Source organism: Globicephala melas, chromosome X (genome assembly GCF_963455315.2).
Source record: "Globicephala melas chromosome X, mGloMel1.2, whole genome shotgun sequence".
Classification (NCBI taxonomy): domain Eukaryota; kingdom Metazoa; phylum Chordata; class Mammalia; order Artiodactyla; family Delphinidae; genus Globicephala; species Globicephala melas.
In genome coordinates this window covers 2,985,859-3,006,564 of record NC_083335.1, presented here as the reverse complement: position 1 = coordinate 3,006,564, position 20,706 = coordinate 2,985,859, and the positions used below count along the sequence as shown (strand labels likewise).

The following is a 20,706-nucleotide window of genomic DNA, read 5'->3' as shown; positions in this document are numbered from 1 at the left end:
GATAGCTTAAAACATGCTGATTTCAATCCTGGTCCTACCCCAGTATACTTTAGATGAGCTGCACCACTCTCTGACCTCATGGTGTAGAGGAGGGTTCCATTGTCCACCAGTCTGAGCAGCTTGTTAGGTGTGGTCATGTTATGGGCCACTGATTTCTTGCCATTGTGGAAGAAGGTGTCAGGGGTCCAGATCTTACTAGCCAGGAGATTATTCAGTGGAAGGATCTTCATGGGTCCATCAAATTTCAGTCTTTCATCATGCCATGTCTGTCGAAAAAATACATCAATGGTGTACTCCTAAGGACAAAAAGAGAGAGAACAATGTTTCAGTTGAGTTCTGGTAGTGACCCACAGTGCCCTTAGCAAATATTAATTACTTTGCAGTATTTCCTCTGCTGCAGAGAAGCAGCAGTCTATTAACAGTAGTTACTAGTAAGTAGGGCAAATGATTATGATTGAGAAAAAATGTCTTGGTGATCAGTAAGTACATAGATAATATGTTTGACAAGATTTTGCTTAGGAAGATCACTGCCAACACTGCCCTGCACATCATGCAAGCTGAACACAAGACTTTGCCTTATGAAAAGGAAAGAGCTCCCTTCTCTATGCAGTGGCATCTCTAATAAGGGCAAACTCCTTACCTTATCTCTTCTACTAAATGATCCCATATGAACATCAAAGGCCAATATAACAATTACCATAAAACTAAAACCTTAAATTTTAAAACACATTCATTTGATTCTCTAACAATATATCTAATGAGTTAATATCTTATTGTCTTCAATAAATAAGGAACTCTTACAGATAAGATAAAAACAAACACACAAATAGAAAAATGGGTAAATGACATGAACAGAAAATTCATGAAATGGATAAAAATTGCTAATAAACATGAAGAACATTTTCAAAATTGCTGTTCATCTAAACATAAATTAAAGTTACAATAAATGTTCCAGGTTTTGGTAACAGCAGACTAAATCATTTGGATATACATTCCTATAGCTATTAATTATAAAGTTTGAACTAAAAATTATGGACATATAGCTAGATAGATATACAGACTATTTGAAACCAATGGGGAATGATTGAAAGCAGACAAAAACTTGAAGAAAGTTTAGTCTTGAAAGATGGCAGCACATGTGCTCAAGGCACTGCATACCCTGATGAAGGGCTGAAGCCTGTAGGAAGGGAGCCTTTCCCTAATTGGTCCACAGAGGAGCCAAATTTATGTAATTTGTCTAGAGGGGATACATTTCCTTATCTGCAAAAAGGCACTATATATGCTAACAGCTTGGGAGCTAGATAATAAATAGGTAGGATAATGATTTATAGTACAAAAACCTGAGAATGCTGAGACTAGAGGAACTTTCACTTTTAGGCAATCTCTTGAATTCACTTTAGCTCCTAAAGAGTCTCAGCCCCACCCATCTGAAACCTTGGGATATTGGAGCTTTTGGAAAAAGCCAACCAGAGATTTGATGACAGCCCTAGGTTTCCTTCAGGAGAGGGTAGGAGTGTAGAGAAGAGGGGGAAGAACTGACATGTTTCATGTCTAAACTTTAGCACGTTTGAGGGCAGGAACTGCGTCTTATTCACTACTGTATCCTTAGTACCATGCCCACAAAAAATCTGTGTGGAAGGGATGTATTCAAATCCATTTTATTCTTTCATCTTGCTGTGTTTTCAATAAAAGAGAGATGGTTTTTTAAAACAAAGAAAAAAGATGGCAGCAGCAACAGGTTAAAATTGTGTTTGTGGCTTTTCTTTTCTAAAGGTCCTCTCCCAAACCTAGAATTTCTGTGGCAGATACCACAGCCTTAATGGCTCAAAGTGGCCAATAATATGGAAATTTAGGAGTGGGAGTCTTGGAAGCAAGAGAGTCACAGAGGGGATAGGACCCCAAATCTGAGTATATACTTCGCCCCAAAACCTGGCTGACCACTACATACATAGTGAAAACTCTGAGGCTATGGAAAAAAATGCAGGCAGAAACAATAGGGGAGTCTTCCACTAAATGATAGATGACAAAACTGTGGTGGGTGATGTTTGTGAGTTAGGCAGAAATCAGAAAAATTATTGGCTTAATACCTCAGAAGACAGAGCTCAAAGCTGGCCAAAGAGCTGAAAATGCAGGGGGAAGCCTTGGAGAAACACAAAACCACTGAGAGGGAAGTCCCAAAATCTGAGTAGAAACTCTGCTTTGACTGACGACTAAACTACACAAGGCATGGGGGACACATCTAGGTAGTCAGGTAAAACAAAGAAGCAGCCAGAAGCTACTTAAAGTCCTTTGGCTTAAAATTCCTTAATAGTTTCCAGTTATACCTGGAATAAATTCTAATACCTTTCTCTTACTTAGAAAGTACTTCATAAACTGACCCTTGTCTTCTTCTCTAAGCTCTTCTCCAACCACCTGTAGCTCTACAAATTAGCCAGTCTGGCTTTTCTTCTCCTCCAGCACACCAAGAATACCCCTGCCTAAGGATTAGAAGATTATATAATTTATTGTCTAAACTGGAACACTTTTGAGAGAGGAGGCTTTATCAACAGTTATATATCAGGACAACATGTGTAAGCCAGGACTATGCCAGGTTTAAAGCTGGAATTAGACTCCCACATAAAAGCAAGACCCTGAAGGGCTCCAACCTCAGGAGAAGGGTGAATTACATAAAAGAAACTAGATAAAACCAGTCCACAACATGAAAATTCAGAAAGGAAACTTGTCTATCCAAGCATGAATTCTGAAATGGACAGGAGTTTAGGGGAAGCATTTCTACTGAGATTTAGCAACTTCAAGCTTAATCTTATATGAGATCAATATTTAAATGTACACTTGCTTTGGGGCTTAAAAGCTAAGAAATTAACATAAAAATAGGTCTCAGGATGGGGATACCTCTATATTGACTTACAAAAGCAAACACTCTAAAGAGACATGGCCATAAATAAATGCTTTCTGAAAAGAAGTTCACAATCCACAACAACGAAACACCTAAGGAAATGGTAATAAGCAAGAGTCAGCTGATACAACATGTAGCTGAATTATACCCCTTCCAAGAACCTCACATAACAGAATAATCAAATAGATATTATAATGGAACTATAATTAAAATGATAAAAGTATCAAAGGAGATTGAGAACATGAGAATAGATCCAAACATTATGGGGTAAAAGCAAGAAAAAACAGATTTTAAAAAGGTCTATTTGAATTAGATATTCTGTGAAAGAAAAATAGTCACTGAAAATAAAAACTCAATGGATATGTTACACAGAAGATTAGATATTATTAAAGAGAGATTAGTGAACTGGAAAATACATGTGAAGAAAACTTGTTCAGTGTATATTTCTAACAAAGTTCTAAAGTGGGAGAATAGAGAAAATGGGGGGAAAATAATAAAGTACTAATGGATGACAGTTTCTCAGAATTGTTGAATATAAGCATCCTTAGCTTCAAGAACCTTAATCACTTGCAAGCTCAGTATAAAAAAATATATCCAAGCCAACCATAGTGGATTTGAAAAATACCAAAGAGGAGATCTTAAAAACAACAAAATAGAAAAGACATATTATCTACAAAGAAACAGCAGTTTGATAGCAGACTTCTTGAAAAAAACAATAGAAGCCAAAAGAATTCTATAGCCAACTAGATTATCATTTGAGAGTGGTTTCAAAATAAAGATGAGTTTAGATAAATAAGATAATATTTTCCCATGGCTGGGGCATGTACAGTATTCAGGCCTCATTCAGAAGTCTCCATATCAGAAAAGCATTCTTTGACCACCCTATCATAAATAGTAATCCCTCTTCCCCTTACCATGCATTATTTTTCTTCATGCATTATTTTGTCAGATAGCTCTGACAAAATGTATTTTTATTTGCTTACTCTTCCTTTCATTCCACTAGCCTGGATGCTGCATGAGAGCAGAGATTTTCTTCAGTTCACTGCTATATTCCTAGCACCTAAAATCCTACCTGACCAATAGTAGCTGGTTTATAAATATTTTTGAATTAAAAAATGATTGAATGAATCCTCAGGAAAGGAACTACTAAAAGAAGTTTTTCATATAGTTGAAAATGAAACCAGCAGGAAGATTCAAGAAGGAATGGTGAGCACAAGTGTTGACAAACTTATGGGTAAATTAAACAAATAATGGCTCTCTACAAATGATGTTAAGGACTATAAAAACAAAGTGGAATAAATAACTACAGTAAGCCACATGGAAGGAGGGAGTAGGGATACATGGATTAATATATTCTTGTACTATTTGGGAGGAGAGTGGAGATATTAAATTTAACATCAAGTATATATATCAACATTTAAGGTAACCATTAAGAATATACTAGAAATAAAATGCAAAACTTACAAAAGAGTAGAGAAAAAACCAAGGGGAATATAGAAAATGCCTCAATCCCATAGAAGGCAAGAAAAAATAAAGCATATAAAAACATGGGGGAAAAGGATATATAAAATAAGATAGTAGAAAAAAACAATAATAATCTAATGATAAATAAACAATGTAACTGTATGTTATGTGTATACAAGAGTCACACCTTAAGGGCACATGAAAACACAAGTTGAAAATGAAGCGATGGAAACATATGTATGGATAAATCCTAATCAAAATAAAGTCATAGAACTATAAAATACAGACAGCAAAATAAAGTCATAGAACTATAAAATACAGACAGCAGGGACTATAAGACTAACACTTTTGTTCAGGATGAAATATTACACTAAAAAATGGAGTATATCAAGTGAAAAAAATTCTTAATTTTTATGTATGGATAACATGGACTCAAAATATGTAAGGCAAAAATTGAATTACAAGGAGAAAATGACAAACCCATAGATTCTCAGTAAATGAAAGACCAATCGAACCAATAACTTGTATGATAAAATAAGTGAAGAATCCTTTTGACAAGCATAAAGTAAGGAATACACATAGACTTAACACTTAGTAAACAAACAGTATTTTTTTTTTACCAAAAATAGATGATCATATGTTAAGCCATAAAGCAAATCTCAAGAAACACAAAAAGATTTCATATCCTATAGACCATCTTGTTTCAATATGAGGCATTAAGTTAGAAATTAATAATAAAGTTTTACATTTGAAAATTAGAAAACCCGCTAAATTTTTTTAAGAAAACAAAGAAGAAACCATAAAGGATATTAGAAAATACTTAGAACTGAACAACAGTGAAAATGTTTATAAATGAAATCTTGTATTCAACTCCTCAAGTGCTGCTTAGAAGGAAATTGATAGCCATAAAGAAGTCTTAAAGATGGTCTTTAAAAAAGGGAAAACCATAAGCTAATCTGCCTCAAGAAACCAGGAACACAGAATTTCCCAAGAAAAGTAAAGAGAAAAATGATCTACACAAAAGGAAAAATCAGTGAAACAGAAAACAACAACAACAAAATAATACAGATGATGCACAAAATCCAAAACGGGTGGCTTTGACACACAAACAATATAGAAAACTGACAATAAGTTTAATCAAGAAAAAGCAAGAAAATGTGGGAAAATTTGGGGTGAGGGGTAGAAATATAGATTAAATAAAATTGGGCAAAGCAAGTTGATAATTTTTGAAGCTGGGTGATGGATACATGAGGTTCCATTAAACCATTTTCTCTACTTTGGGGGTTGTGTGTGTGTGTGTGTGTGTGTGTGTGTGTGTGTATCATATATATAATCACTGCCAGCCTGTAGATAATAGATTGTAGGGAACTGAGAGTAGAGAGAAGGAAATCAGGGGCTTATTACAGTTTGATATGCCAGAGACAATGGTGGCCTGAGCCAGAATAGTAGCAGTTCAGGTGATAAGTGGTTTAATATGAGAACACCTATGAACATAGATACAAGAACCATGAATAACAGATTTTTTTTTAATTTTTGAATTTCATTTATTTTTTTATACAGAAGGTCCTTATTAGTCATCAATTTTATACACATCAGTGTATACATGTCAATCCCAATCACCCATTCATCACACCCCCACCCCCACCCCCCACAGCTTTCCCCCCTTGGTGTCCATACATTTGTTCTCTACATCTGTGTCTCAATTTCTGCCATGCAAACTGGTTCATCTGTACCATTTTTCTAGGTTCCACATATATGTGTTAATTCACAATATTTGTTTTTCTCTTTCTGACTTACTTCACACTGTATGACAGTCTCTAGATCCATCCATGTCTCAACAAATGACCCAATTTCGTTCTTTTTATGGCTGAGTAACATTCCATTGTATATATGTACCACATCTTCTTTATCCATTCGTCTGTTGACGGGCATTTAGGTTGCTTCCATGACCTGGCTATTGTAAATAGTGCTGCAATGAACACTGGGGTGCATGTGTCTTTTTGAATTATGGTTTTCTCTGGGTATATGCCTAGTAGTGGGATTGCTGGATCATATGGTAATTCTATTTTTAGTTTTTTAAGGAACCTCCATACTGTTCTCCATAGTGGCTGTATCACTTTACATTCCCACCAACAATGCAAGAGGGTTCCCTTTTCCCCACACCCTCTCCAGCATTTGTTGTTTGTAGATTTTCTGACGATGCCCATTCTAACTGGTGTGAGGTGATACCTCATTGTAGTTTTGATTTGCATTTCTCTAATAATTAGTGATGTTGAGCAGCTTTTCATGTGCTTCTTGGCCATCTGTATGTCTTCTCAGGAGAAATGTCTATTTAGGTCTTCTGCCCATTTTTGGATTGGGCTGTTTGTTTCTTTAATATTGAGCTGCAGGAGCTGTTTATATATTTTGGAGATTAATCCTTTGTCAGTTGCTTCATTTGCAAATATTTTCCCCCATTCTGAGGGTTGTCTTTTCGTCTTATTTATGGTTTCCTTTGCTGTGCAAAAACTTTTAAGTTTCATTAGGTCCTATTTGTTTATTTTTGTTTTTATTTCCATTACTCTAGGAGGTGGATCAAAAAAGATCTTGCTGTGATTTATGTCATAGAGTGTTCTTCCTATGTTTTCCTCTAGGAGTTTTAGAGTGTCTGGTCTTACATTTAAGTCTCTAATCCATTTTGAGTTTATTTTTGTGTATGGTGTTAGGGATTGTTCTAATTTCATTTTTTACATGTAGCTGTCCAGTTTTCCCAGCACCACTTACTGAAGAGACTGTCTTTTCTCCATTGTATATCCCTGCCTCCTTTGTCATAGATTAGTTGACCATAGGTGTGTGGGTTTATCTCTGGGCTTTCTATCTTGTTCCATTGATCTATGTTTCTGTTTTTGTGCCAGTACCACACTGTCTTGATTACTGTAGCTTTGCAGTATAGTCTGAAGTCAGGGAGTCTGATTCCTCTAGCTCTGTTTTATTTCCCTCAAGACTTCTTTGGCTATTCGGGGTCTTTTGTGTCTCCATACAAATTTTAAGATTTTTTGTTCTAGTTCCATAAAAAATGCCATTGGTAATATGAAAGGGATTGCATTGAATCTGTAGATTGCTTTGGGTAGTATAGTCATTTTCACAATATTGATTCTTCCAATCCAAGAACATGGTATATCTCTCCATCTGTTGGTATCATCTTTCATCACTGTCTTATAGTTTTCTGCATACAGGTCTTTTGTCTCCCTAGGTAGGTTTATTCTTAGGTATTTTATTCTTTTTGTTGCAATGGTAAATGGGAGTGTTTCCTTAATTTCCGTTTCAGATTTTTCATCATTAGTGTATAGGAATGCAAGAGATTTCTGTGCATTACTTTTGTATCCTGCAACTTTACCAAATTCATTGATTAAAACCAGAAATTTGTTTCCCAGCCAGAGTGATCATAACTATTCTTCCTTGTGACACAATGGAAGTTCAGCTAAAAATACCCTGAAATTTATTTGACCAAAGCCTGCCCTGTCAGGAAAGAGACATTCTGCTGCTTCTGCTTAATCATGAGGGAGAAGACAAACAAGCAACTGGAAGATGAAACTTCAGAAGAGATAAAACATCTGGATTGTTTGAAATGTCTCCAAAGTCTCTGCACATCCATGTGTGCCTGCTTGGGTGGGAAAAGAGAAGGGAAATGAGCTGGTTTTGGCAGGAGCTATGTGTATGTTTCTGTAGTATCCCTGAATTTGGGTATCTGTTTGCACATGTGTGTCTATGGAGTGCCTGGGATGGTGTGTAGGCTGTTTTGTTTTATTCTGTATATATTTTCTTATTTGGTCTGAATATATTTATGGGTGTTCATTCATAAGTGAGAGTGAATGAGTATGTGTGGGTGTGTGGGTGTGTGTGTGTCCAAAGAGTAGCTTCAGTTGCTTTCTTATGAAAATCTTAATCAATCACTAATTCCCAGCAATACAAAGAGAGCTTCACCTCCCTGGTGAGTTTGGTTATCCCCAGTGGACTATGAGCTCTCTGAATATGGATTCCTTAGAGCCCCTTAATGCAGAGTTGGGCCTCTAAGGAGTACTTGTTGAATGAGCAAATGTCAACAGTTTTAATTCATACCTGGATCTGAAGCTGTGGGCATTAATGGTCAACAGGTTGAGAGGGGGCAATCTAGACATACAGGCTTTCCTGTTGCCACTAAGAGAGACTCACATCCTCCATCCGTCTTACATCAAACATGTCCCTCACTGAGCTCTCCCTATGTGTCAAGTACTCTATGAAGTGCCAGGGAAGCCATGGAGTACTTGGTACTTGCCTTTAAGGAGTTCACAGGGAATTTACTATATCTCTGTATCCCTTTCTTTATTCCACACTTAAAAGACAAAGTTCAGGACTCTACCTTCCCCCTGCCTGGCATCACAACCACTCATGACTTCCTCTCCTGAGAATTAGCTTGTTTCTCCAACTGACTCCTACACCTTGCCTGATTGAAATAAAAGCCATGTAAAATCAACATACCTAAACCAACTCTCAGCCTCCAGTCTGCTCCCCCTTGTAGTTCATGCTGTACAGACTGCCAGATCAATCATTCTAAAACAACACATGTATATTTTTACTGCCCTAGTCTAACCCACTCAATGACTCTGTATTACCTATAGGAAAAAACTCTATCATGACACTACACAACTGCTTGTAGTTACCCAACAGATTTAAATAAGCTTTGTCCCCTGCTAAGTAGTAGTCCCACTGAAGATAAAGAAAAAAATCTATGTAGTGAGCATGGATATTTCATATTTTTGAACATAGTTTTTCTGATTCTAAGATTTTAAACACAAAGTCACTCATTCAACAAACCTTTTTGGAGCATCTAATCACTGTCTGACATACTGAGCAGATAATAGCTTCTTTGTGTCCCTTCATGAGAATTTTTCAAATGACGATATTTGGTATCTGAAGTAGATATTGATCAGATGCCCCATTAGGACAGGGTCTCCTGCCTCAACTCTCCACTGCATGCCTTGCTTTGGCAGAAAGGGAGAATGGTAGGAGAAGGGGAAGTCCTTGTAGATGTCTCATGAGTCATCCCCTTGCTAGTTCTGCTGTGCACTACCCTATTCCTTGAATCTGTTCTGATGCTCTCTTCATCCTCACATCTGTAGAAGGACCTGTTTCTAGTAGGTTTGACTCTTCCTCCAAACACTTTACATCACCATGGTCTATCCACTTCTCCATTGAATAGGGCTTGTTTGCAAGGAATGGACTTCTACTTTTTTGGGGGGGGATGGACTTCTTGAATGACACTACCAGTTGCTAGACTGAGAATCCCCACCATGTGCACTCCTCACATGACCTATATGTGCTGATATGCGTGTGGTACTGAAATGTGAAGTGTGAGGTCAGACAAAGTTTAATTGAGGATAGGGAGAAAAGCTGAATTTTGAAAGAGATGTTATAGAAGGGAAAGGTACTCCTGGTGGGGGATATATGCTTGATATGTGAATAGGTGGGAAGAGCAGGGCAAAGATGGATTTAGCTAAATGTAGGATGATGAGGGTAGGGCATTCATGAGACAAGACTTCTCCTTAGAATATAGCTCCAAGGCCCTGCCATAGGAAAACCTCAATTTATTTTCTTTGATCTGTTGCATCATCTTTCACTTTTACCTTTGCAGAAACTATACTTACCATGTCAGTGTCTGACACAGGGCCAAAACTGGTCACGTAGATGTCAGTCTTAACTTCAGTCACTGCATCTGGTTGAAAGAAAGTAGAAAAGCAGAGTGTTATGAAAGACTGTTGCCTTAGCTCAGAGAGAGTCCAGGGCAGTACTCCAAATGATAGCAAACTTGTTACTTCTAAGAAAGGATACTTGGTACAATCATAGGAAAACCCCTTAAAAAACTGTCACTTGTACTATTTCTTCACAGAGAATATGCTAGGCACAGGAACAAAATCCATCCCTTTAGGTAACATTGAGAATGGCGGCAGAACCTCCAAACTCCAAAGCTTAGTGAGAGCCCTTCGAGATCTCTAACATTCACACCTGCTGGGCTCTCACACTGGGATTATCCCTACCTGTGGTAGGTTACAAATGTTCCAAGAGCCAACCCTTTTCCACTTTCAGGAATGTAGGATGATTGTACTCCTAAAGTACGGAAGGGATGTGTGACTGGTTTTGGTTGTAGGAGGAAGTAATATGTGTCCCTCCCTGGCTGCAACAATTAATGTCCAACGCAAGACCCTACCTGCCATGGTCACCATGGAAACATATGTTAATATGGAGCTACTATAAGATTGAAACAGCCTGGAATGATGACCCAACACTTGGAGGACAACGGCACTGGAGAGTTGCCTGGATCCACAATAGACTTTGCATCAATGAGAAGTACTTTTGTTGGGTTAAGTGACTGAGATTTGGAGATGATTGATATCACCTGATACACTCTCTTTGCATTTTTTTCTATTGCAACTGTGTATTTACTCATCTGCCTTGCCACATAACCCAAGAGCTCCTGAAGGGCAGTGTCCCTGTTTTGTTATCTCTGTATCCTCAGTACATAGAAAAGGAGCCTGTTATTGAGATGGTGCTCACTGAACATTTTCGGTATTAATGGATGAATCTCATCACATATATATTTGCCAAGTTGGAAAATGATACTCAGAGAAGTGAAGTTATTGCACTGCTAAGTTTCTCTTTTCCTCCTTCTGTCATCCCTGTTTACCCCATTGCAGCTCAGACTAGCTCACCCACTCAAGCATTGCAGCTCAGACTAGCTCACCCACTCAAGCATACCTCAGAGTACAGGGTAGCCTACCTCAGCTTAGCAAAGTCAATTACAGCCTACCAAACACCTCATCATTACACTAAATTCAAACAAGATCCACTCCAGCCCAGCACACCTGACCCCAGTAGAGCACACAAGTAACGCAGCTAATACCAATAAAGCCCACATAGGACTTGATATATGTATACTATAATGAGGCTGGTTACTGCAGTCTATGGCAGTATTTTTTTAATTTTTAAATTTTATATTTCCTTTTTAATTGAAGTATAGTTGATTTAAAACATTATATTAGTTTTAAGGGTACAATATTGTGATTTGACATTTTTATAGATTATGCTCCATTTAAAGTTATTGTAAAATATTGGTTATATTCCCTGTGCTATACATTACACTATTTCTTTTTTCCCATGGAGAGGTAATGGACACACATACTCCATTCATAGCATATCCACTATATTCATCCAGTCCTGGGTCCTAGCCCAGATGTACTTTATGTCTTATTGACTTCACATTTTCCAGAGCCATCTCTTAGGCTCTTAATACATTATTCCCCTACACAGGCACAAAGTATACTTAAGGCCACTGTACACATCCACAAACATTCCATTTTCAAAAGAGACTATGAGTATCATTTAATAATAATCGACACTGTAGTCAATTCACCAAAACACACAATCTATCTACTTCCAAGCTTAATCAGCAAATAACATGTCTCTGAAGCTAGAGTTGTGTTTTAAATATTTGGGCTCTCATCTAGAGCACAGTCTTCCCTCAGAGATATTTCTGTGCTTCAAGGACAAGAGACAACACTTCAGAATGCAGAACATGCCCCCTAAACACTTGTCTCTTCAGATACACTACCAGATTCATTGGCTGGGGAAACATTGCCATACCCCAAAGTACATAAAACAAAATTAATTAATTAATGGGAGAGACCACAATTACATTTGAATCCAATATTCCAGGCAGGACATAGTTAGATACAGAACAACTTTCTAAACCAATTTAACTGTAAAACTGTAAGATACCTATGCAGATTCAAAACAGGGGGCCCAGGGACTTCCCTGGCAGTCCAGTGGTTACGACTCTGTTCTTCCACTGCAGGGGATGTGGGTTCGATCTCTGGTTGGATAACTAAGATCCCACATGCCACTTGGCACAGCCAAAACAAAAACAAAAACAAAACAGGGGACCCAGACTATAGGAGAAAAAGAAGAGAGATAGTGGTGATAAAGTCAGGAGACTGCTCTATCTCTAAGAGGAGAATGGAGTCACTGTAGGTAGAAAAGGAAGAGTCTTTGACTGGGATGGGAAGGCTTGCGTTCTGGATCTCTGTCCGACTTGCTGAATGCCTTAAGACTTTTCTTCTTTTGGCTTTTCTCTTGTACAATGAGGGTTTGGTATCAAACAAATTTGAATTTTCTCTCTGCTCTAACTAGGAACTCTGAACGCAGGGCCAAGCAAAAAGCATCTGACTAAAGGTGCCCAATGGTAGTAAAAGGCAAGTTTTCTCTGCTGCCTGAGGAAGGTAGGAGGTTTGTATGATCAGGCCAACCAATGTGGCTGTTCTCTTGCTCTCTGTACATCCCCTGCTCCACCAGTCCCTGCTTCACCTACACCCACTCACATGACTGACCTTCCCTCAATCATAGGGCCTAATCAGTAAATGCCTATGTACTTGTCTCTGGCCCCAGCTAATGATCTAATCTTTAGATCAGAATTATCTCCACTATGATGATTTATCAAAGGGGCAGTGAGGGGTGAACCCCTCTACTGGTTTCCCTGGTAACCAATAAGCACCGACCTAAAGTCAATACTCCTGTAACTGGTAACCTCCCTCCCCATCCCACCTGGGAGTGAAGACTGCCACCAAATCCTGCCCACCTCTGCTGCACATGGTGGGGTGTCACTCCAGGACCTTGGTTCAGACAAGGAAGATTCACCTTATCCATGAAACCATTGATGTCTCTGTCGCTGACTCCAGGCTCTTTCTTTGGTCTCGAGGCTGGGAAAGTACAGGGCTTGCAGGTCTGGAGGGTGCAACCCAACAAGGTTTAATGCAAATAAGGTATTCCTCCTCTCTCTCAACTGTTCACTGTCATTTAAAAGACACCCATTGGGACTTCCCTGGGGATCCAGTGGTTAAGACCTCACCTTCCAATGCAGGGGGTGTGGGTTCGTTCCCTGGTTGGGGAGCTAAGATCCCACAAGCCTTGCAGCCAAAAAACCCAAAACATAAAACAGAAGCAATATTGTAACAAATTCAATAAAGACTTTAAGAAAATGGTCCACATCAAAAAAAATTTTTAACATCTTTATTGGAGTATAACTGCTTTACAATTGTGTATTAGTTTCTGCTGTATAACAAAGTAAATCAGCTATACATAAACATATATCCCCATATCTCCTCTCTCTTGCATCTCCCTCCCACCCTCCCTATCCCACCCCTCTAGGTGGACACAAAGCACCAAGCTCATCTCCCTGTGCTATGTGGCTGCTTCCCACTAGCTATCTCTTTACATTGGTAGTGTATATTGACATTCCCCCAGTGTTGCACACAGGGACCACAAAGCCCCAATGACTAAATCCCATTTTTTGACTAGGAAATCCAGCTGCCTTGGAGCAGGGTATGTGACAACACACAGAAGTACCCTGCAGAAGTAATGTACAGTGATTGAAAGCATGACTAACTGAGTTTGAATTTAGGTTCTGCCATTTACACTTTGTGCACCTTTTGTCACTTAACTTCTCTATGCCTGTTTATTCATCTGGAAAATTGGGATAATGATAGCACGTACCTCAGAATTGCTCTGAGGATTTAAGGAGACAGTATTGAGACCAATAGTTAGAATAAATCCAGTTTTCAATATATGTTACCTGCTGCTGCTGCTTAATACTATTCCAGAGGCAAGACCATATGAGATACCCATAAGGCCAAGTGGACAGAACTCACCCAGAAGTCTAAGGTCCTCAGTCCCAGACAAAGAAGAGAGTATCCACCCACCACTCTAGCTCCTCTGTGTGAAGGAATGATTAGAAGTTTGCTATTTCATTTAATTAAATGAAAAGACCAGTGAATTAGACTAAAACTGGTTAGGGCTACAGTTCATAGTCTAGCCCTTGTTCACAGCCTTCTCATTTTTCAAATGTGAAAAATGATTTAATTTGGAAATGAGGTTTTTTTCCTTTTTCTTTTTTTAACAAATATTTTCCAATGCTCCTTGGTTCTTTTTTATTTACTTTGGAGATCCAATTTCCTTCCAATATTACCTTCTGAAACCAAAGGTGAATAGAATTATCTTTTCCTTTTGCAAATTTACTGTGGTATTGGAAGCTAAACACACATGCCCTTAGCCCTCAGTGGGACTCCCATTGGTGGGGAACTTATCAACCAGTTCCTAATGTCATTCCAGCTTGCTTTTGATCTGAAAGAGTAAAGATACGCCAATCAGCAAGTGATCACTGTGTTTATATTGACTATGTTGCTCATACAAACTGTATTTTCTAGTTTGAATTAAAATAGATCCCCAAGAAGCTATGAATTTTCTCCTCTGAGCAGAAACCAGAGTAGTTTCCCCAACTCTAGCTTCTCCACTCCAGCACACACATAAACATCGGTCTTAGTAGTGCCCTTTGGATCCACACAACAAAATCTGCTTCTTGTTCTTTTGAGAGTTAAAGACGTTCAAAGATTGAAGGAAAGTGATCATGGTACACCTAAGTCTTCTCTTCTTGTTCCTTTCCAGATTAAATATCCTGACTTCCTTTGTGTCTCCCCTCTTTTGACATGGTTTTAAGCAACCTCACTATCCCACATTCACTTTCCTCTGGATTGGGTCTGAATTTTTTACTGGCACTCTGAAATATGTTTTGTGATGAAACTTTGTCACAGTGCTATTAGACAGGATCATAAGATGAATGATATGAACAAAAGCCAACCATACCCCGTTATCTCATTACAGGCTGTGACGGACTCTTCAATCCTTCCCAATAACAGTCTTCCTGACAATAGTGAGGTTTTAAGGATTGGGACTTTGACTAAAAGAACAAAGTCCTGACTTTTATGTTTTCCTACTTCCATATCACTGGGAATTTTAGAGAATAAGTGTTTGTTATTGTGTACACTTTTCATCTTGAAGAGAGACTAAGCTACTAGAAATGAGCTTCCATGTGACTCGCTGGGTCTGCTAGCAACATGGATTTAGGGAGTGGGCTACAATGACTTATGGAGAACCTCTCGGAGATCTGAGAGCTGGAGTACTCTGTTCTGTTAATGGCCTTTTCATTTGTCTTTTACAAACCTTGGGGACTGAGATACTGTAAGTACTCAGTGACACACACACACCATAGCATTAATCACAGATAAGCTCTTCAGAGGAATCACAGACAGATGGCTTAAGGAAGCAGATATGACAAAACTCTGCATTAGAGGTCCTAAGTTCTAATCTAAGCTCTGCAATTGACTCATACCCCCTTTTGCAGGCTGTCTGGGCAAAGCTCATAACTTTTGACATTTGGTAGGCTAGAGGTCTAGCACTGTGTTTATGCTACTTCATCTAGTGTCTGGCACCTGGAATGTACAGCAAATCTTAATAGCTAGCTACATGAAACATATGTTTATAACAAAACACCAGCAAGAAGTTCAGTCTTAATGCACCCCCAAAATTCATCTTTCAGTCCCAAGCCAGTTACAGTTGGTGGGCAGTACACACCATTCAGATCACTCCACTTCATTCACCAGTTCCACAAAAACACTGATTCCTGGGCTATCATCCTCAGCATTTCATCTTCCTCACCATTATCTCATTCTTTAATCTGGCATTTAAAGTACCAACACATATTTCAAGTGTCAGTTCAAATGGTATCATTTGTCTGTCACTCATTCTAGATGTTTCCCTCCTCCAACTTTTCCTTTTCCCTTTCCTGTACACCTATTATTTGTTACCTAGCTCAATACTTACCCAGCGTGTAGTGGAAAAAGCATTGAACCTGATTTCAGAAGATCTTGGTACAGGTCAAGTAGTGATACTGACAAGCTACTATGATCGTGAATGAGACTGTTATCTCCTTGAGCCTAGGTTTCCTTAACTAGAATATGAAGTTTCGGCACAGAGATCCCTAAAATCCATTTCAAAAACTATGCTCTGTTTCTTTGGTCTTGTGGTTTCTAAGCCCAGAGTAGATCAGAGGCACTAAATTAGAACTGAAGAAGAGATAGGGCAGTGGCAAAAACAAGAAATAAGCATTAATGTAGTAAAGAGGTAGGAAAAAAGTAATAATAACCAGGCTTTTCTCAGAACAGGTTGCTGTGCTCAGTGCTTCTAGTGGCATTAATATAGGTCTACAGAAGGGCCTTCCTAGAATATCTTTGCCCTCAGACCTTTCTAGAGACATCCCTTCCTTGTGATGGGGATCAAAGGCAATATTAGGATTTGTAGCTCCAGAGAAAATGATGGGCAGATGTGTGGAAAATAGAGGTCACTTCCAAGAGCTAGTAGGATTTCCTTGGGGCAATATTATAACAAAATTAGAGAGGGAATTTGAAGCAGTGCTCAAATAATGACCAAGAAATAAGTTGGAGGCCAACTACACAATGTCTTCTCCACTCTAAAGGCACATCCTTGAGCCAGAACAAGCTGAAAGTCAGGGGAAAAGCAATAGAACCTTTAAAACAGCTGAAATATTCTAAAATGTTACAAGGATGCTCTGGTATTTTTCCAGGGTCTGCTGATTTTTAGCTTAGACATAAAATTAATAAGTGGAAAAAACTTTGGTATAGGACTCTGGAGACTTGGGTTAATCCTGGTCCTACCTCAAGTTAACTATACCTTAATTTCTTTATCTGTAAAAAAGGGAATCCATTTTGTTATGATTCCAACATTAAAAATATTGGCCATAATAGATTAGAAGAGGCTACCAGAGGCACATACACTGTCATTCTTAAGAAATGTTTGGAACTTCCAGATAAGATGGCACAGGTAATATACACATTATAATGAGAGATAAAATATAAATGATATAATAAAAAAGATATAATTGTTCCAAATAAAAGATCAAAATATTATGGAACAGACACAAATCAAAGTTGTAAGTAATACTGAAGCCAGAGATCTGGGTCTGAAAATAAGAAGTAAAGTAAAAGAAACTAAAATATTTCTCTGTACAAAAGAGGAGAATAGAAGCAGGCTGAGTACTCGTTGGTCAGAGCTGGGGCTCTCCTTGTAGAGAGGCTAGAAAAAGTGAAGATGAACTGATGCCCAGGGTATGACTCTGTTTGAGGCAGCAGGCATGGGCTGGGGGGGGGGGGGGTGGGGATGACATAATCTACAAAGACATAGTCTTGGGATTAGAAATTGATCTAAGTGGCTTGTTGGACCAGGAATGGATCAGCAATATCACAATGGAGAAGAAACTTCAAAAATACTGTTATAAGTCCAGTTTGGAACAGGGATCAGAGTAGAAGCAAACTAAAAAACCACAGGACAGTAAGAAAAAGAGGGTGAAAAACTAAACTTAAAATAAAACTAAACTGGTTTCTGGCATGGTGGAATAAGTGCATTACAGCCTTTCTCTCCCAATGATTATAAATGAAAATCTCTGGACGAAATATAAAAGCAACTACCCAAGGACTCTGCAAAGTAAAAAAGAACAGGTAGATTATAGAGGGGCATCAAGACTTGGAGAAGCAACCCACAGGGAAATATGTTTCCTGTTTTTCTTTTTTCTTCTTCTTTTCTCTTGCAGTTCTGCCTTAAAGGCAAAGCTGCATAGTGGGACAGTGGCACGAACAGCTAAAACTCTGATTTTAAAAATCTGTCTTGCCAGAAAACTAGGGGAGAAGACCACTGTACACCACAGAGTGTGGGGAATCCCAGAGTATAGAGGGTTAAAGAAGAGGATCCACTAATTCTTTATATGAACCCTCACAAATCATAGGTTTATCCTTAAGCACATGCCTAGGACAGACTCAAGGCAGCATGCCAAAGGCTTTGAGAAGTACACTATGATTTAAACCACCACCTAAATTTCACACTAATCCTGAATAGCACAAGTATAGGACAGACTCAAAACCACATAGCAAAGATTTTGATAATTGAACTATGAATTAATATGTAAACCACAGACCAAGCCTTAGGGCTATCCCCTCAGTGATACGTGTGTGACATAAACCAAATGCATCATAGCAAAGGCTTTGAAAACTGAAAGAGATGGGCATCACCACCCAGAGAAAGCAAGGCAGACCTTGCTTTTTAACCAAGTTGATTGTCTGCTAAAACAAATAAGAAAAAAAAATTCAACATTCTCCAAAGCATTATAACAGGACTAAGACTCCACATAATAGTCAAAATGTCCAGAATACAATTCAGTATTATTTTACTTAGAAAGAACCAGAAAAATGTTACCAATTCTCAAGGGAAAAGACAATCAACAAATGTCAACTGTAACATGATTCAACTGTTGAAAATTTCAGTCAAAGATTTTTAAATGGTTATTATAACTAAGCTCCATGAGGTAAATGAAAATACATTTAAAATAAACAGAAAAATGAAGTTTTCACAGAAAAATTAGGAAATATAAAAATAACCAATTTGAAAATTTAGCAATAAAAAATGCAATTACCAAAATAAAAAATTCACAGGATGGTCTCAATAGCAGAATGGAGATGACAAAGGAAAGAGTCAGTGAAATTGGTGATTGACAGAAATTATCCAATGTGAAGAATAGCAACAAAAATGTCTGAAAAAATATCAACAGAAACTCAGGGCTATGCTGAATGATATGATAATGTCCAACACATAGAGCATTGGAATTCCAGAAAGAGAGGGGAAAGAAATTAGTAAAGAAAAAATGTATCTGAAGAAATAGTGCTCAGAAACTTTCCAAGTTTGGTAGAACACATAAGTTTACAGAATCAAGCCATTCTACAGGCCCTAAAAAGAAAAGAAAAAAAAAGAAGAAGAAATGATTGCCTAGACATAGAATAATCAAACTGCTAAATACCAAAGATGAAGGAAAATCTTGAAAGAAGGTATTGGAAAATCACACAGTCTATGAAGGGGAACAACTACTTGAAAGACTGAAGCTATATCATCAATTCACAGACAATAGTGAAACAAAATCTTTAATATGCTTAAAGAAAAGAACTGTTAACCTCAGAACTCTATACCCAATAAAAATATGCTTCAGCAACTTAAGTGTCCATTGACAGATGAATGGATAAAGAAGATGTGGCACATATATACAACGGAATATTACAGCCATAAAAAATGAAATTGAGTTATTTGTAGTGAGGTGGATGGACCTGGAGTCTGTCATACAGAGTGAAGTCAGTCAGAAAGAGAAAAACAAATACCGTATGCTAACACATATATATGGAATCTAAAATAAAATGGTTCTGATGAACCTAGGGGCAGGACAGGAATACAGACACAGACATAGAGAATGGACTTGAGGACACAGTGGGGGAGGGGAAGCTGGGACGAAGTGAGAGAGTAGCATTGACATATACACTACCAAATGTAAAATAGCTAGCTAGTAGGAAGCAGCTGCATAGCACAGGGAGATCAGCTCGGTGCTTTGTGACCACTTAGAGGGATGGGACAGGGAGGGTGGGAGGGAGGCTAAAGAGGGAGGGGATATGGGGATGTATGTATACATATAGCTGATTCACCTTGTTATACAGCAAAATCTAACAGAACATTGTAAAGCAATTATATGCCAATAAAGATGTAAAAAAAAAGCTTCAGGAGACATTCTGAGATTTAAAAAGACAAGGGAATTTGTTACCAGCAGAGTTATTCTATAAGAAATTCTACAGAAGTTCTTCAGGCTTAAGGGAAGTAATGCTGGGGGGAAATTAGATTGTCAGGAATAAAGGAAGAACAACAGATATGGAAATTTTGGATATATGTTAAAAAAATTGTTCTTTCTTACGTTCTTTAAAATAGTTATGACTGCTGAAATAAAAAATTCAAACATTGTCTCATGTGGGTTTTAATGAATGTTGATATAATAGTTAAGACACCCATAACATAAAGGTACTTTGGATGGGCAATGGACTGATATTGTTACAAGACTACTTTCTACACTTTACTGGAAGTGGAACAATATTAACTTCAAGAAGACTGTGAAACCTTAGCTGTGAAAATGGTAATCCCTATAGCAACCAATGAATCTCATAAAGAAATATTTCTAAAGAGGCAATAGATAAAATAAAGATGTTCAAATATTTCAAAAATATTCAGTAAAAGGAAAATAGATTAACATAAAAACAGAGGGGACAAACAAACAAATAATAAAATGATGAATCTAAACATAACCATGTCAATAAATATATTAATTGTAGGTGGTCTAAACATACAAAGCCAGAGGTTGTCAGATTGGAAAAAAAAGAGCCAAACATATTCTGTGTATACGACGCCCACTATAAATATAAAGATATAAATATATTAAAAGAATGGAAAATATATATAATGTAAACACTAATCAAAAGAGAGATGTGGTGGCTATATTAAAATCAAAGAACTATACTGTAGAACAAGGAAAATTACCAAAGATGAAGAGGGATTTACATAATTAAATC

The 20,706-nt window shown here is 37.8% G+C and overlaps 1 protein-coding gene across 7 annotated transcripts in view; it reads right to left on the bottom strand.

Annotated features, from left to right (window-relative positions):
• Positions 1-20,706, bottom strand: part of GABRA3 (gamma-aminobutyric acid type A receptor subunit alpha3) — a 313,354-nt gene that overhangs the window by 77,855 nt on the left and 214,793 nt on the right. For all 7 annotated transcript variants that reach the window (XM_060292122.2, XM_060292123.2, XM_060292121.2 and 4 more), the window contains 2 exons: positions 10,024-10,091; positions 76-296 (listed from right to left, as the gene is read on the bottom strand). In XM_060292122.2, coding sequence (XP_060148105.1) covers positions 76-296; positions 10,024-10,091 — 289 coding nt within the window. The remainder of the gene's footprint in view (positions 1-75; positions 297-10,023; positions 10,092-20,706) is intronic.